We start from the raw sequence: 14,079 nt of genomic DNA, 5'->3' as shown, positions 1-14,079 counted from the left end.
GTATTTTCTTATGTTCTATAAATGGCCTCAAGGAACATGTGAAGAAAATCCACAATTATTTTCAATGCTACTATGATGCCCCCCCCCCCCCTCGCCCCTCAGCCTAACTGAAGCCATCGCCCAGGAGATTAATCATTTGGGGGGTGGGGGAGAAAAAGGAAGACCTTTGAAAACGTCATCCAATGCCCACTTTCGCCTCAGAGTCAGAGAGGCTCTGGGCCTAATCCAGGTCTTGAGCACAAGGAGACTGACCCCTCCAGTGCAGCACCGAGGGAGCACCGCGCTGTCGGAGCTGCGGCCTTTCTGAGACCCAACTAAACCGGGGGCTCCCTCTGCCTCCTCCAGAGAAGGTAAAAGACCCAGCGGCCACTATTCCGGAGAAGGGCAGGGGAATTCTCCCCGGTGCCCGGGACAATATTTATCCCTCAAACCAACACCCCACAAAAACAGAATATCCTCCATGATCGGGTTGTAGTCCACGGGATCTTACTGTGCACAAATTGGTCGCTGTGTTTCCTACATGGCAACAGTGACTATGCCTCAAAGGTATTTTATTGGCTGTCAGGCACTTTGCGAAGTTCTGTGCAAGATTCTTCCTCAGTCAAATGCTTTTTGAGGGCTATTGGGAAAGGCAGCAGCCAACTTGCGCACGGCAAGCTCCCACGATCAGCCAAGAGATAATGGCCAGATTTGTGAGGCTGATTGAGGGATTGAGGCATTGACCAGATAGAACGCCCCGTCCTTCTCTTCAAAATAGTGCATTTGAAGTCTTGACTTGGCGCCTTCCCTCAAATTCAGCACCTCTGACAATGCAACACCGTCCTCAGTGCCGCATTTGGAGTTTCAGACTAGATTTCATGCTGAAGCGGGATTGGAACCCACAAACCTGCGACCGAGAGGCAAGAATGCCATGTGCTGTCCCTCAGCCGACATCCAGAAGGCCTGTGTGTTTGCGATAGGCGAGACATTTGCTTCCCACCTCGAGGATTCGGATACAAATGTAACTTCCAATTGATCTTTGAATTGAAGCTTTCAATGCCAGAATCAACTGTGTGCTGTTGGTCCCAAATTTCCTGGGTCTGCACAGGATCAATGCATTACTTCACAACACGATACAATCATTGATTCATAAGCTCAACATAATTTACAACGGTGTTACAGGATATATATATATACAAAATCTCAGCAGCAATTGATGAGTCACTCGGATTTAGACCATCGAGCAAGCATTCTATGATTCTATGGTATGATCCACTCCACATTTACAATAGAATTTGCCATGTAAACATGTCACATGGTAATTACAACCTCCTGCCAGTGGTGGTGCCAATGTCCCTCCATTTTGAGTCTGCATGGTGAGAGAACCACTTACGTTGCAACCAACCCCTACCTCTCTGAGCCTCAAAAGTAAGGATAGAATTTACAGTGCAGAAGGAGGGCATTCGGCCTATTGAGTCTGCACCGGCCCTTGGAAAGAGCACCCCGTTTAAGCCCACACCTCCACCGTACCCCATTAACCCCACCTAACCTTTTTGGACACTAAGGGGCAATTTAGTATGGCCAATCCACCTAACCTGCACATCTTTGGACTTGTGGGGGGAAACCGGAGCACCCGGAGGAAACCCACCCGGACACGGGGAGAACGTGCAGACTCCGCACAGGCAGTGACCCAAGCCGGGAATCGAACCTGGGACCCTGGAGCTGTGAAGCAACAGTGCTAGCCACTGTGCTACCATGCCACCCAGGGCCGATGCTGCGTCTGTTAACCTCTAACCTGAAGATTACTCGACCCAGGAAGGCACCCTGATGATACCAGAACACGGGGTACGTGAAGAATAATATATTTCAGATACAATAAGTTAATACAAACAGTAGCAATATGTAAATTCAAGATTAATAAATACAATTGTTCAAAGTATAAACATAATTTTTTACATGCAATCCATAAACTTAGTGAAATAATTTATATATTTTATATATTTACAAACATATAGATAACACCAAATAAAGGGAGGGGGTCAAGGGGGGAGGGGGTAGAAAGTGGAAGTGTCAGATTCTTCCAGTTCGATTGATCAATGTGCACACACATGATGTGTCTATCCGTATCCAACGCCAACCGGCTCGCTTTTGGGTATCCATGGTGAGTGCCCGCACATACGATTGCTTGGTTTTGCACTCGGAAATCCAGTGTCTCTTGTCGACGCCCCGGCAGCCCCCCTGGGCGGTGGTGGAGCGCTCGTTGCATTTCGTCTCGTAGAAGTACTGCTTGAGGGGGCCGGTGGAGGTGGGCACATCGATCATGACGGTCACCATCATGCCGTGGACGTCGACGGCCGCGCGCCGGTCCGTCACCCAGCGGCTGAAACTGTCGCAGACCGAGAGGTCCCCGCGCCGCGAGGGGTCAACGCCACCGGCCCCCGCCTGCCTCTTGGCCCGCCAAGTCCGGTTGGCCACGTCGGCTTGGCTCAGCGACTCCTCCATGATGAAGAGCAAGGGCGGCACGCCGGGTGGCCGGACGGCCAGGGTCACCCGCGGGGAATAAAAGTCCCACTCCCTCCCCGAGGCGTCATCGCCCAGATCCTGGATGTCGGCGACCATGTCGTCGAGTAGATATTCCCTGCCGGCCGCCTCCTCGTCACTCAATAGGCTTTCCCGCACGAGCTCATCCTGAGGGGATCTGCGGTTTAATAGAGTGGAATTTGATTGTAGGGGAGCAGCTTTGATGCTTCCAAGATGCAAAACGACCATGGTATAAAGAAGGGTGATCATTACTCTGCCCACCTCACAATCCTGCAGAGAGAGAGAGAGCGAGAGAACAAGGTTCAGATATTAAACAACGTGAGGGGTGGGGTTCAATTAGGAGCAGAGCTTTGCACAGTCTGCGCGCCCATAAGTTACAAAAGATCACAGGTGACCAAATGCTTATTTCAGACCCCACAGCAGTGCGATTGGCTCTTAACTGACCGTCTGAAATGGCCACTCAAAATGGCCACTCAAAATGGCCACTCAAAATGGCCGCCGACCCTTGGTCATGTGTCCTGAGGCTCAGTTTTGTGCCAAAGAATCGGACCTGCCAAACACACCCACAACAGCCAGAACACAAGAAACACTCACCCAATTCGTCTAGATTTGAACCCTGACCCGAGAGCTGGTCAGTGCCAAACGCACCAAGCGGGCCACCCTAAACAACAAAACTTGCACCTTGGGTGTTAGAACGTGCTTTATTCATTTACTAGGTGTGCTACTATGGCAACCCGGTCGTGCACTCACTCGCTAAGCTGCTGTTGAAACTCAGTTTCCAGTAATTCTTTTGCTCAATGCTGTTTGGTGATTGTGCCACAGAGAATCCTAGAATTCTGACAGTGCAGAATCATCGAGATTGCCCATCGAGTCTGCACCGACCCCCGGAAAGAACACCCTCCCTAGGACCAGTTTACCACTCTATCCCCAACCTCCACGCGAAGGGGCAATTTAGCACGGCCAATCCAACCCGCACACCTTATGGACTGTGGGAGGAAACCGGAGCACCCGGAGGAAACCCACGCAGGCACGGGGAGCACGTGCAGACTCCGCACAGGCAGTCGCCCGAGGTCGGAATCGAACCCAGATCTCTGGTGCGGTGAGGCAGCAGTGCTAACCATAACACAGCCCCGAGAGAGAGACAAAACGTCCAAGAAAACATCATGTGGCAACTTCAAAAAGCAACCTTCCAGCTTTACTCTGCAACCTGCTGCCATTGGTAACAGGAGGAGGCCATTCAGCCCCTCGAACCTGTTCTGTCATTCCATGGCTGAATCGGGCCTCACCTCCATTTACCTCCTTCAGACACTTCATGAATAATCTACACATCTGAGCCCTGTGGTAGGCTATATTAGGGGTATCGCAGTACCTAGGTGGGATGTACCTTATACTGTAGTATGAGTGGTGGAGCCTGCCTGCTGGTTCCGCCCAGCAGGCGGAGTATAAGAGTCTGTGTTTCACCCACAGCAGTCATTCTGTACCGGAGCTGCTGGGGTAACTCCTTGTTCATTAAAGCCTTCAATTGGACTACAATCTCGCTTCAGTAGTGATTGATCGTGCATCAATTTAATGAACAAAATTGAAGAATGGCTGCTCTCCGCATCAAGCCAGAGTGTCTACAAATTAACCCCCTCGCGGCAAATGCAGCAGCAACTTTTAAACATTGGCTGGCATTGTTTCAACGGGTACATCAGGACGGCCCCGACTACCCCCACGGAGGAACAGAAAATGCAAGTCCTCCACTCAAGGGTGAGTCCAGAAATCTACAAGCTTATCGTAGACGCGGACGGTTTCGAGGACGCAATGACTTTGTTAAAAGAGCACTACATCCGCACTGTGAATCAGGTATACGCTCGGCATCATTTAGCTACCAGACGGCAGATCCAGGGGAATCACTGGATGATTTTTACCGCGCATTGTTTTTTTAAAAAAAATATATTTATTCAAAATTTTCAACAACCCCCCCCCCCCCCCAACAAGAAAAAGAAACAAAAACACAACAAGCAGAAATTATACATAGGATGTCCCCCAAATACAATAACCCCCCATATAACAGTAAAAAACACAAATAGGGAAACCCCCCCACCTTAACCCAAACATCACCCCAAAAGAACCCCCCTCCTCCCCCGCCCCGGGTTGCTGCTGCTGCTGACCTCCACCTAACGCTCCGCGAGATAGTCTAGGAACGGTTGCCACCGCCTGAAAAACCCCTTGCACAGACCCTCGCAAGGCAAACTTTATCCTCTCCAGCTTGATGAACCCTGCCATGTCATTGATCCAAGCGTCCACACTAGGGGGCTTCGCATCTTTCCACAGTAACAAAATCCTCCGCCGGGCTACCAGGGATGCAAAGGTCAGAATACCGGCCTCTTTCGCCTCCTGCACTCCTGGCTCATCCGATACCCCAAATAATGCCAATCCCCAGCTCGGCTTGACCCGGGCGTTCACCACCTTGGACATAGTCCTCGCAAACCCCATCCAGCGCCAGGCACGACCAGAATGTATGGCCGTGATTTGCTGGGCTTCCCGAGCACCGCCCGTCCTCCACCCCAAAGAACACACTCAACCTCACCCCTGTCATATGCGCTCTGTGAACAACTTTAAACTATTAGGCTGAGCCTGGCACAAGAGGAGGAAGAATTAACCCTACTCAGGGCATCAGCCCACAGACCCTTATCTATCTCCTCCCCAAGCTCCTCCTCCCACTTGCCCTTTAACTCCTCCATCGAAGCCTCCTCTTCCTGCAGCTCCTGGTAACTCGCCGAAACCGTGCCTTCTCCAACCCATACACCCGAAATCACCCTGTCCTGAATCCTACGTGCTGGAAGCAGCCGGGATTCCCTCACCTGCCGCCTCACAAACGCCCTCACTTGCATGTACCTCAAAGCGTTTCCCGGGGGTAGCCCAAACTTCTCCTCCAGCGCCCCCAGGCTCGCAAAAGTCCCATCGATGAACAGGTCCCCCATTCTTCTAATCCCTGCCCGATGCCAGCTCCGAAACCCCCCATCCATCCTTCCCGGGATGAACCGATGATTCTCCCGAATCGGGGACCAAACCGAGGCTCCCACCTCGCCCCTGTGTCGTCTCCACTGCCCCCAGATCTTCAACGTCGCCGCCACCACCGGACACGTGGTGTACCTTGTCGGCGAGAGCGGCAGCGGTGCCGTCACCAGCACTCTCAGGCTCGTGCCCACACAGGACGCCATCTCTAGCCTCTTCCACGCCGCCCCCTCTCCCTCCATTACCCACTTACGGATCATCGCCACATTGGCTGCCCAATAATAGCCGCACAAATTTGGCAGCGCCAGCTCCCCCTGTCCCTGCTACGCTCCAGAAACACCCTCTTCATCCTCGGGGTCTTATTCGCCCACACGAATCGAATCCCATGATGCTCCTGCTTACCCATTTGAAAAAGGCCTTGGGGATCAAAATGGGAAGGCACTGGAACACAAAGAGAAACCGCGGAAGGGTCGTCATTTTTACCGACTGCACCCTACCCGCCAGTGAGAGTGGCAGCATATCCCATCTTTTAAAATCCTCCTCCATCTGCTCCACCAACCGCGTCAAATTGAGCTTGTGCAGGGCCCCCCAACTCCTAGCTACCTGGATCCCCAGGTACCGAAAGCTCCTTTCCGCCTCTTCAGCGGTAGCTCGTCTATCCCCCTTCCCTGGTCCCCTGAGTGCACCACAAAGAGCTCACTCTTCCCTACGTTGAGTTTATACCTGAAAAGTCCCCAAACTCCCTAAGGATCCGCATGACCTCCGCCATCCCCCCCACTGGGTCCGCTACATACATCAGGTCATCGGCATACAACGACACCCGGTGTTCTCTCCCCCCCGAACCAATCCCCTTTATTTCCTGGACTCCCTCAGTGCCATGGCCAGCGGCTCAATTGTCAGTGCAAACAACAAGGGGGATAAGGGGCACCCCTGCCTCGTCCCCCGGTACAGCCGAAAGTACTCCGACCTCTGCCGGTTCGTAGGCATACTCGCCACCGGGGCTCGAAATAGCAACCTGACCCAACTGATGAACCCCTCCCTGAACCCAAACCTCCGCAACACTTCCCAAAGATACTCCTACTCCACCCAATCAAAGGCCTTCTCCGCGTCCATAGCTGCCACTACCTCTGCTTCCCCCTCCACCGAGGGCATCATAATCACATTGAGGAGCCTCCGCACATTTGTATTTAGCTGCCTACCCTTCACAAATCCCGTCTGGTCCTCATGGATCACCCCCGGGACACAGTCCTCAATTCTCGTAGCCAGCACCTTTGCCAGTAACTTAGCATCAACATTGAGGAGCGAGATCGGCCTATACGACCCACATTGCAATGGATCCTTGTCCCGCTTCAGAATCAAATAAATCAGCGCCCTGGACATAGTCGGGGGCAAGGTCCCCTCCTCCGTCGCCTTATTAAAAGTCCTCACTAGCAACGGGCCCAACAGGTCCACGTATTTCCTGTAAAATTCAACCGGGAACCCATCCGGCCCCGGGGCCTTCCCCGCCTGCATGCTCCCCAATCCTTTAACCAGCTCCTCCAGTACAATCGGCGCCCCCAAACCAGCCACCTCCTCCTCCTCCACCCTCGGGAACCTCAGCTGATCTAGGAATCGTCGCATCCCCTCCTCCCCCGCCGGGGGCTCAGACCTGTACAGATCCCCATAGAAGTCCCTAAATACCTCGTTTATTCTCACCACACACCGTATTCCCCCCTCTATCCCTAACTCCACCAATCTCCCTCGCTGCCTCCCTCTTATGAAGCTGATGTGCCAGCATCCGACTCGCCTTCTCCCCATACTCAGACGCCGCCCCCTGCGCTTTCCTCCACTGTGCCTCTGCTTTCCCCGTGGTCATCACGTCGAATTCCGTCTGGAGGTTCCGCCGCTCCCTGAGTAGCCCCTCCTCGGGGGCCTCTGCATACCTCCTGTCCACCCTTAAAATCTCCCCCACCAACCTCTCCCTCTCCCTCCCCTCTCTCTTCCCCCCCGTGGGCCCTAATGGAGATTAGCTCTCCCCTGACCACCGCTTTCAGCGCCTCCCAGACTACCCCCACCTGCACCTCCCCGTTGTCGTTGGCCTCCAAGTATCTTTCAATGCACCCCCGCACCCGCCCGCACACCCCCTCATCCGCCAACAGCCCCACATCGAGGTGCCACAGCGGGCGCTGGTCCCTCTCCCCCCCCAACTCCAGCTCCATCCAATGCGGGGCGTGGTCCGAGATGGCTATTGCCGAATATTCCGTTCCCTCCACTTTCGGGATTAGGGCCCTACTCAAGATGAAAAAAATCTATCCGGGAGTAGGCTTTATGGACGTGGGAACAAAAGGAAAATTCCCTGGCCAGCGGCCTGGCAAACCTCCATGGATCCACTCCCCCCATCTGCTCCATAAACCCCCTGAGCACCTTGGCCGCAGCCGGCCTCTTACCCGTCCTGGACCTAGAACAGTCCAGTGCTGGGTCCAGCACCGTGTTGAAGTTCCCCCCCATTATCAAGCTTCCTACCTCCAGATCCGGAATCCGACCCAGCATGCGTTTCATAAATCCGGCATCAATTCGGGGCATATACGTTCACCAGCACCACCCGCACCCCCTGCAACTACCACTCACCATCACATATCGACTTCCATTATCCACTACAATATTCAGTGCCTCGAACGACACCTGCTTCCCCACCAGTATTGCAAGCCCTCTGTTCTTCGCATCCAGCCCTGAATGAAAGACCTGCCCTACCCATCCCTTTCTCAGCCTAACCTGATCTGCCACCTTCAGATGTGTCTCCTGGAGCATAACCACTCTGCCTTCAGTCCCTTTAAGTGCGCGAACACCCGGGCCCTCTTGACCGGCCCGTTCAGGCCCCTCACATTCCAAGCTATCAGCCAGATCAGGGGGCTACTCGCCCCCCCCCCCTTGCCGACTAGCCATCTCATTTTTTAGGTCAGCCACGTGCCCGCGCCTCACGCACCCTCCAGTCCCCCAGGCGGCGGACTGAGTAGCTCTCCCTCCCAGTCAGGGCAATCCGATCACCCACCAGGTCTCAGGGACCATGGGTTCAGTATCTGGAGGGATAGAGGTATTTGTAGGTTGGTTCCTCGTTATCTTTCGGAGCAGCCATGTCAACAATTTGATACCCCAAGATACTCAGTTTTCAAATATCTGCAAAGCAGAGACTTTATCCTTAAAAATACAACTCCGCATCTCAACTCTTCTGGCTCCCTGCTGCAAAAAAATCCTGATTCTCTGTTTTTCACAAGGCTCCATATTCCTAGCCCTGCAGGGGGCTACCAGGGACCCGGCGTGAAACTAGCAGCTTTTGCTGCAGCTACGGGTCCCCGCACGTCTGGGTCAGAGGCCGCGCAGTGCTCCATGGCGGCCTCAGACCGCAGAGCTGGACCTCCTGAATAGTGCGCCCGACCCGGACCGTGTGAGGCTGCCCCTGCCGTCCAATCGGCCCAACCCCGACCATGGAGGCCGCGGACTGAGTCCGCAGCCGCCAGGCGAGTTTCCCGAACGGCTGGGACCATGGTTTCGACATCGGGGTGCAAAGAACCCAGCCCCTGATCTCTACGGAACCTAAGCTACTACTCCACAGATTTTAAGACACCTTAGGTTCTAGATATAGATATAGTGTGAATATAATTAGAATTCTTGGGAAAAAGACTATGAGGTGATTATTGATGAGGAGACCTGGGGTAACATATGGGAAAATGCCAATAGAATCTCACGTCTGTGATAGAATGATAGACTCAGCTCAAACTATTACACCGTCTGCATATCACACAAAGCTTGGTGTACTTAGAGAGCTTAAGAAGATATTGGGTCTGGCCGTAGAATTGGATCCTCTGTTCCTAATTCTGGGGCAGATGGCAGAATTTTATATTTTTTGTTATATTTCAGAGCCCCCAATTCCTTTTTTTTCCCAATTAAGGGGCAATTTAGCGCGGCCAATCCGCCTACCCTGCACATCTTTGGGTTGTGGGGGTGAAACCCACATGGTGAAAGTGCAAACTCCACACGGACAATGATCCGGGGCCGGGATCGAACCTGGGACCTCGGCGCCGTGAAGCAGCAGTGCTAACCACTGCGCCACCGTGCTGCCCTACATGGGAGAATTATTGACGCTATTGGAAAAAGGCTGCGTAAAAACCTGACCTTTCCGGCATGGATTAGCAATAAGCATCCTTCAATTCAAAGTTGGCATGAAATTATCATGGAATGTATCCCAATGGAGTTCCTAACTTTATAATAATAATTTTTATTATTGTCACAAGTAGGCTTACATTAACACTGCAATGCAGTTACTGTGAAAAGCCCCTAGTCGCCACATTCCGGCGCCTGTTCGGGTACACAGAGGGAGAATTCCGAATGTCCAATTCACCTGACAAGCACGTCTGTCGGGACTTGTGGGAGGAAACCGGAGCACCCGGAGGAAACCCATGCAGACACAGGAGTACGTGGAGACCCCGCACAGACAACGGCCCAAGCGGGAATCGAACCCGGGCCCCTGCCGCTGCGAAGCAACAGTGCTAACCACTGTGCTACTGTGCCGCCCAATTGCCGTTCTAAACCGGATTCCAAAAAGTACGGGACCCGTATCTCAGACTTTTATAGTTTCCATAATGCCTGACTTGCTCCTATAATGTTTTCCATATGTAGCGCCGCCTTGAACTCGCTCCACGTGAAAGTGTGCATCATTTCCCCATGTTTTCATTGCTTTATCCTCCTCTCCCCCATTCCCTCGCTAGTCTGTTGATTGTTTTTGATTGTGTAAACGGAGGCACCGGGTTTAGTGATTAAGTTGAACCAACGATGCACCAGTTTTGAGGGCTCATTGCGTTCTGTGTAAAAATGGAAACACTCCAATAAAAATACATTTAAAAAGAAACTGTTGCACCCAAAGGAACCCATGTCGTCGCTGCATAGTCCGAGGTACAAAATACGCAACAACTGGCGTTTCGTTAAGTGTCAGTTGGGGGCCACCTCGCCTCGGAGTCACAGGGTGCTGGGTGCAGGCCTCCCCATGCAACCCCCCCCCCCCCCACGCCCTCCGCCCCCTGCGTCTCCCCGATCTCCTTTGTCCCCCACCCAGTGTCCTGGCCAATATTAATTCCTCAGTCAACGCCATAAAACCAGATTACCCGGCCACTGTCACATTGCTGTTTCTGGGATCTTGCTGTGCACCCTTTAGCGGCTGCGTTTGCCACGTTACAACGACGACTGCACTTTAAAAGTGCTTCATTGACTGAAAAACGCCTCGAGGTGCCGACGGCCATGGAAGTCGCCATATCGGTGCCAATCTTTCATTGCGTTTTACTGCTGGATTGACCCCACTAAGATACAGAAAGATTCCCGCTTTCCCAAACCGCTCGAAAGCCGATCGGGTACTTGAGAAGCGTAGGCCCTGCAGTGATGTCGGGAACGCCGCCACAAAATTCCGCACAGCAAGCTCCCACAAATGTTGGCTGAGGGATGAATATTAGTCCAGGAATATTGGGAAGAACCCCCCCCCCCCCCGCCCCGGTTCTTCTCCGGAATACGTGGGATCTTTTGAGGCCCGCCTGAGGGGGCAGACCAGGACATTGGTTTGACATCTCACCTGTGCGGCACGCGCTCGCTGGGGCACTCGGCTGAAGTGTCCGGAATTAGCCTTGAACCCATCGATGGTGCCCTTGAGGATCTCATCAGCATTAATACTTTATTCACTCAGAAAAGGAGAGCTGTCTTGGATACATTGACTGTCCGAGCCTCGCTAACCCGCGGGCAGCGCGGTAGCACAGCGGTTAGCACAGCTGCTTCACAGCTCCAGGGTCCCGGGTTCGATTCCCGGCTTGGGTCTCTGTCTGTGCGGAGTCTGCACATCCTCCCCGTGCCTGCGTGGGTTTCCTCCCACAGTCCAGAGACGTGCAGGTTAGGTGGATTGGCCAGGGTAAATTGCCCTTAGTGTCCAAAAAGGTAAAATGGGGTTACTGGGTTAAGGGGATGGGGTGGAGGAGGTGTGTGCTTTAGTGGGGTACTCTTTCAGGGGCCGGTGCAGACTCAATGGGCCGAATGGCCTCCTTCTGCACTGCAAATTCTATGATTCAAACCCCTGACCTTCAGACAATGGATACAATCCATGATCTTGTTTGTTCAACGGCCTCTGCCCAATTGTAGTCTTGACTAGCAGCTGTGTGGTTACCATATTCCATTGTATTTACAGCACAGAACAAGGCAATTCAGCCCAACTAGTCCATGCTGGTGTTAATATTCCACACCCGCCTCTTTCCTCCCCTTTCATAGAATCATAGAATTCACAATGCAGAAGGAGGCCATTCGGTCCATCGAGTCTACCCCAGCCCTTGAGTGAGCTCCCTACTTAATCCCACACCTCCACCCTATCACCGTAACCCCACCTAACCTCTGGACACTAAGGGGTCATTTAGTACGGCCAATCCACCTAACCTGCACGTCTTTGGACTGTGGGAGGAAACCAGAGCACCCGGAGGAAACCCACTCAGACACGGGGAGGACGTGCAGACTCCGCACAGACAGTGACCCAAGCCGGGATTCGAACCTGGGACCCTGGTGCTGTGAAGCAACAGTGCTAACCACTGTGCTACTGATTGGCATATCCTTCTGTTCCTCCCTCCCTCTATCCATCATCCGCTTAATGCATCCACGTCATTCACCTCAACCACACCTTGTAGCAACGGGTCCCACATTCCGCGCTCTGCGGAAAGAGGTTGTCTCCTGTCTCCAACAGGAGAGGATTTAACCATCGCCCCGTGACATTCAATGGTGTTACCATTGCTGAATCCCCTACTATCAACATCCTGGGGGTTCCCATTGATCAGAAACTGAACCGGACCCAGCCACATTAATACTGTGGCTACCAGGGCAGGTCAGAGGCTGGGAATCCTACAGCGAGTAACTCACCTCCTGACCCCCCCCCAAAAAAACCTGTCCACCATCTACAACAGTGTTCTTCAAACCCGGGGGCGCGCCCCGAGAGTGGGTCGCAGGCGGGTGTCAGGAGGGTTGCGGGGCCGCCCTTCGGGGTGCTCCCGATCGCGTAAATCCCCGCGCAGCAGCCGGCTTTTAATAACGCCAGCTGCAAGCGGCCTTTAAAATGGCCGCGAACATATAAAAAAATCCGCCCACGTTGCGCATGCGCGCACGATCATCGGAGCACACGCGCTGTGCGGCCGCAATTTTTTAAACGGTCGCAGCTTTTTGTTTTACAAGTTCGGGGTTTTTTTTTATTCATTTAATTTTATTTTTTTTCATTTATTTTATTCATTTAATATTTTTTTTACAAGCTCGGGGAGGTTTTATTTAATAAAATTTTACGGGAAAAAATGCAGAACTTTGGACAGATGGAGACTCCATGCATTCCGACACCAGATGGCTTCACCTTCACCCAACAGGTTCCATTGGAGGAGCGTGTACGAGGGCCAAAGGGACCCAAAACCATTTCCTCCATTTTTATGAGCAGCAAACAAGGTAAGAGAAAATGGTGGGTCGTGAAGGTCGGCCGGCGTGGGTCGCGAAGGTCGGCCGGCGTGGGTCACGAAGGTCGGCCGGCGTGGGTGGCGAAGGTCAGTCGGCGTGGGTTGTGAAGGTCGGCCGGCATGGGTCGTGAAGGTCGGCCGCCGTGGGTCGCGAAGGTCGGCCGGCGTGGGTCGCGAAGGTCGGCCAGCGTGGGTCGTGAAGGTCGGCCGGCGTGGGTCATGAAGGTCGGCCGGCGTGGGTGGCGAAGGTCGGCCGGCGTGGGTCGCGAAGGTCGGCCGGCGTGGGTCGCGAAGGTCGGCCAGCGTGGGTCGTGAAGGTCGGCCGGCGTGGGTCGCGAAGGTCGGCCGGCGTGGGTCGCGAAGGTCGGCCAGCGTGGGTCGAGAAGGTCGGCCGGCGTGGGTCATGAAGGTCGGCCGGCGTGGGTGGCGAAGGTCGGTCGGGTTGGGTCACGAAGGTCGGCCGGCGTGGGTCGCGAAGGTCGTCCGGCGTGGGTCGCGAAGGTCGGCCGGCGTGGGTCTCGAAGGTCGGCCGCCGTGGGTCATGAAGGTCGGCCGGCGTGGGTGGCGAAGGTCGGCCGGCGTGGGTCGCGAAGGTCGGCCGCCGTGGGTCATGAAGGTCGGCCGGCGTGGGTCGCGAAGGTCGGCCGGCGTGGGTCGCGAAGGTCGGCCGCCGTGGGTCGTGAAGGTCGGCTGGTGTGGGTGGCGAAGGTCGGTCGGGTTGGGTCACGAAGGTCGGCCGGCGTGGGTCGCGAAGGTCAGCCGGCATGGGTCGTGGAGGTCGGCCGGCGTGGGTGGCGAAGGTCGGCCGGCGTGGGTGGCGAAGGTCGGCCGGCGTGGGTCGCGAAGGTCGGCCGGGTTGGGTCGCGAAGGTCGGCCGGGTTGGGTCCCGAAGGTCGGCCGGGTTGGGTCGCGAAGGTCGGCCGGGTTGGGTCGCGAAGGTCGGCCGGCGTGGGCCCCGAAGGTCGGCCGGGTTGGGTCGCGAAGGTCGGCCGGGTTGGGTCCCGAAGGTCGGCCGGTTGGTAAATATGGATCCCCGGAAAAAAAGTTTGAAGAACACTGATCTACAAGACAC

The 14,079-nt window shown here is 54.3% G+C and overlaps 1 protein-coding gene across 1 annotated transcript; it reads right to left on the bottom strand.

Annotated features, from left to right (window-relative positions):
* Positions 1-1,825: 1,825 nt before the first annotated feature.
* On the bottom strand, positions 1,826-2,794 carry LOC140403767 (neurotrophin-4-like). Its single transcript, XM_072491927.1, has one exon. The coding sequence runs from the start codon at positions 2,767-2,769 to the stop codon at positions 2,050-2,052; it is 720 nt and encodes a 239-aa protein (XP_072348028.1). The 5' UTR covers positions 2,770-2,794; the 3' UTR covers positions 1,826-2,049.
* Between the last annotated feature and the right edge of the window lie 11,285 nt (positions 2,795-14,079).

The sequence above is a fragment of the Scyliorhinus torazame genome, chromosome 29 (genome assembly GCF_047496885.1).
Source record: "Scyliorhinus torazame isolate Kashiwa2021f chromosome 29, sScyTor2.1, whole genome shotgun sequence".
In the NCBI taxonomy this organism is placed as follows: domain Eukaryota; kingdom Metazoa; phylum Chordata; class Chondrichthyes; order Carcharhiniformes; family Scyliorhinidae; genus Scyliorhinus; species Scyliorhinus torazame.
The sequence above is the reverse complement of the archived record's forward strand: the minus strand, read 5'-3'. Positions and strand labels throughout refer to the sequence as shown.

Excerpts from the sequence above, each read along its gene's own strand:
- LOC140403767 (XM_072491927.1), bottom strand. The coding sequence starts at position 2,769 with ATGATCACCCTTCTTTATACCATGGTCGTTTTGCATCTTGGAAGCATC.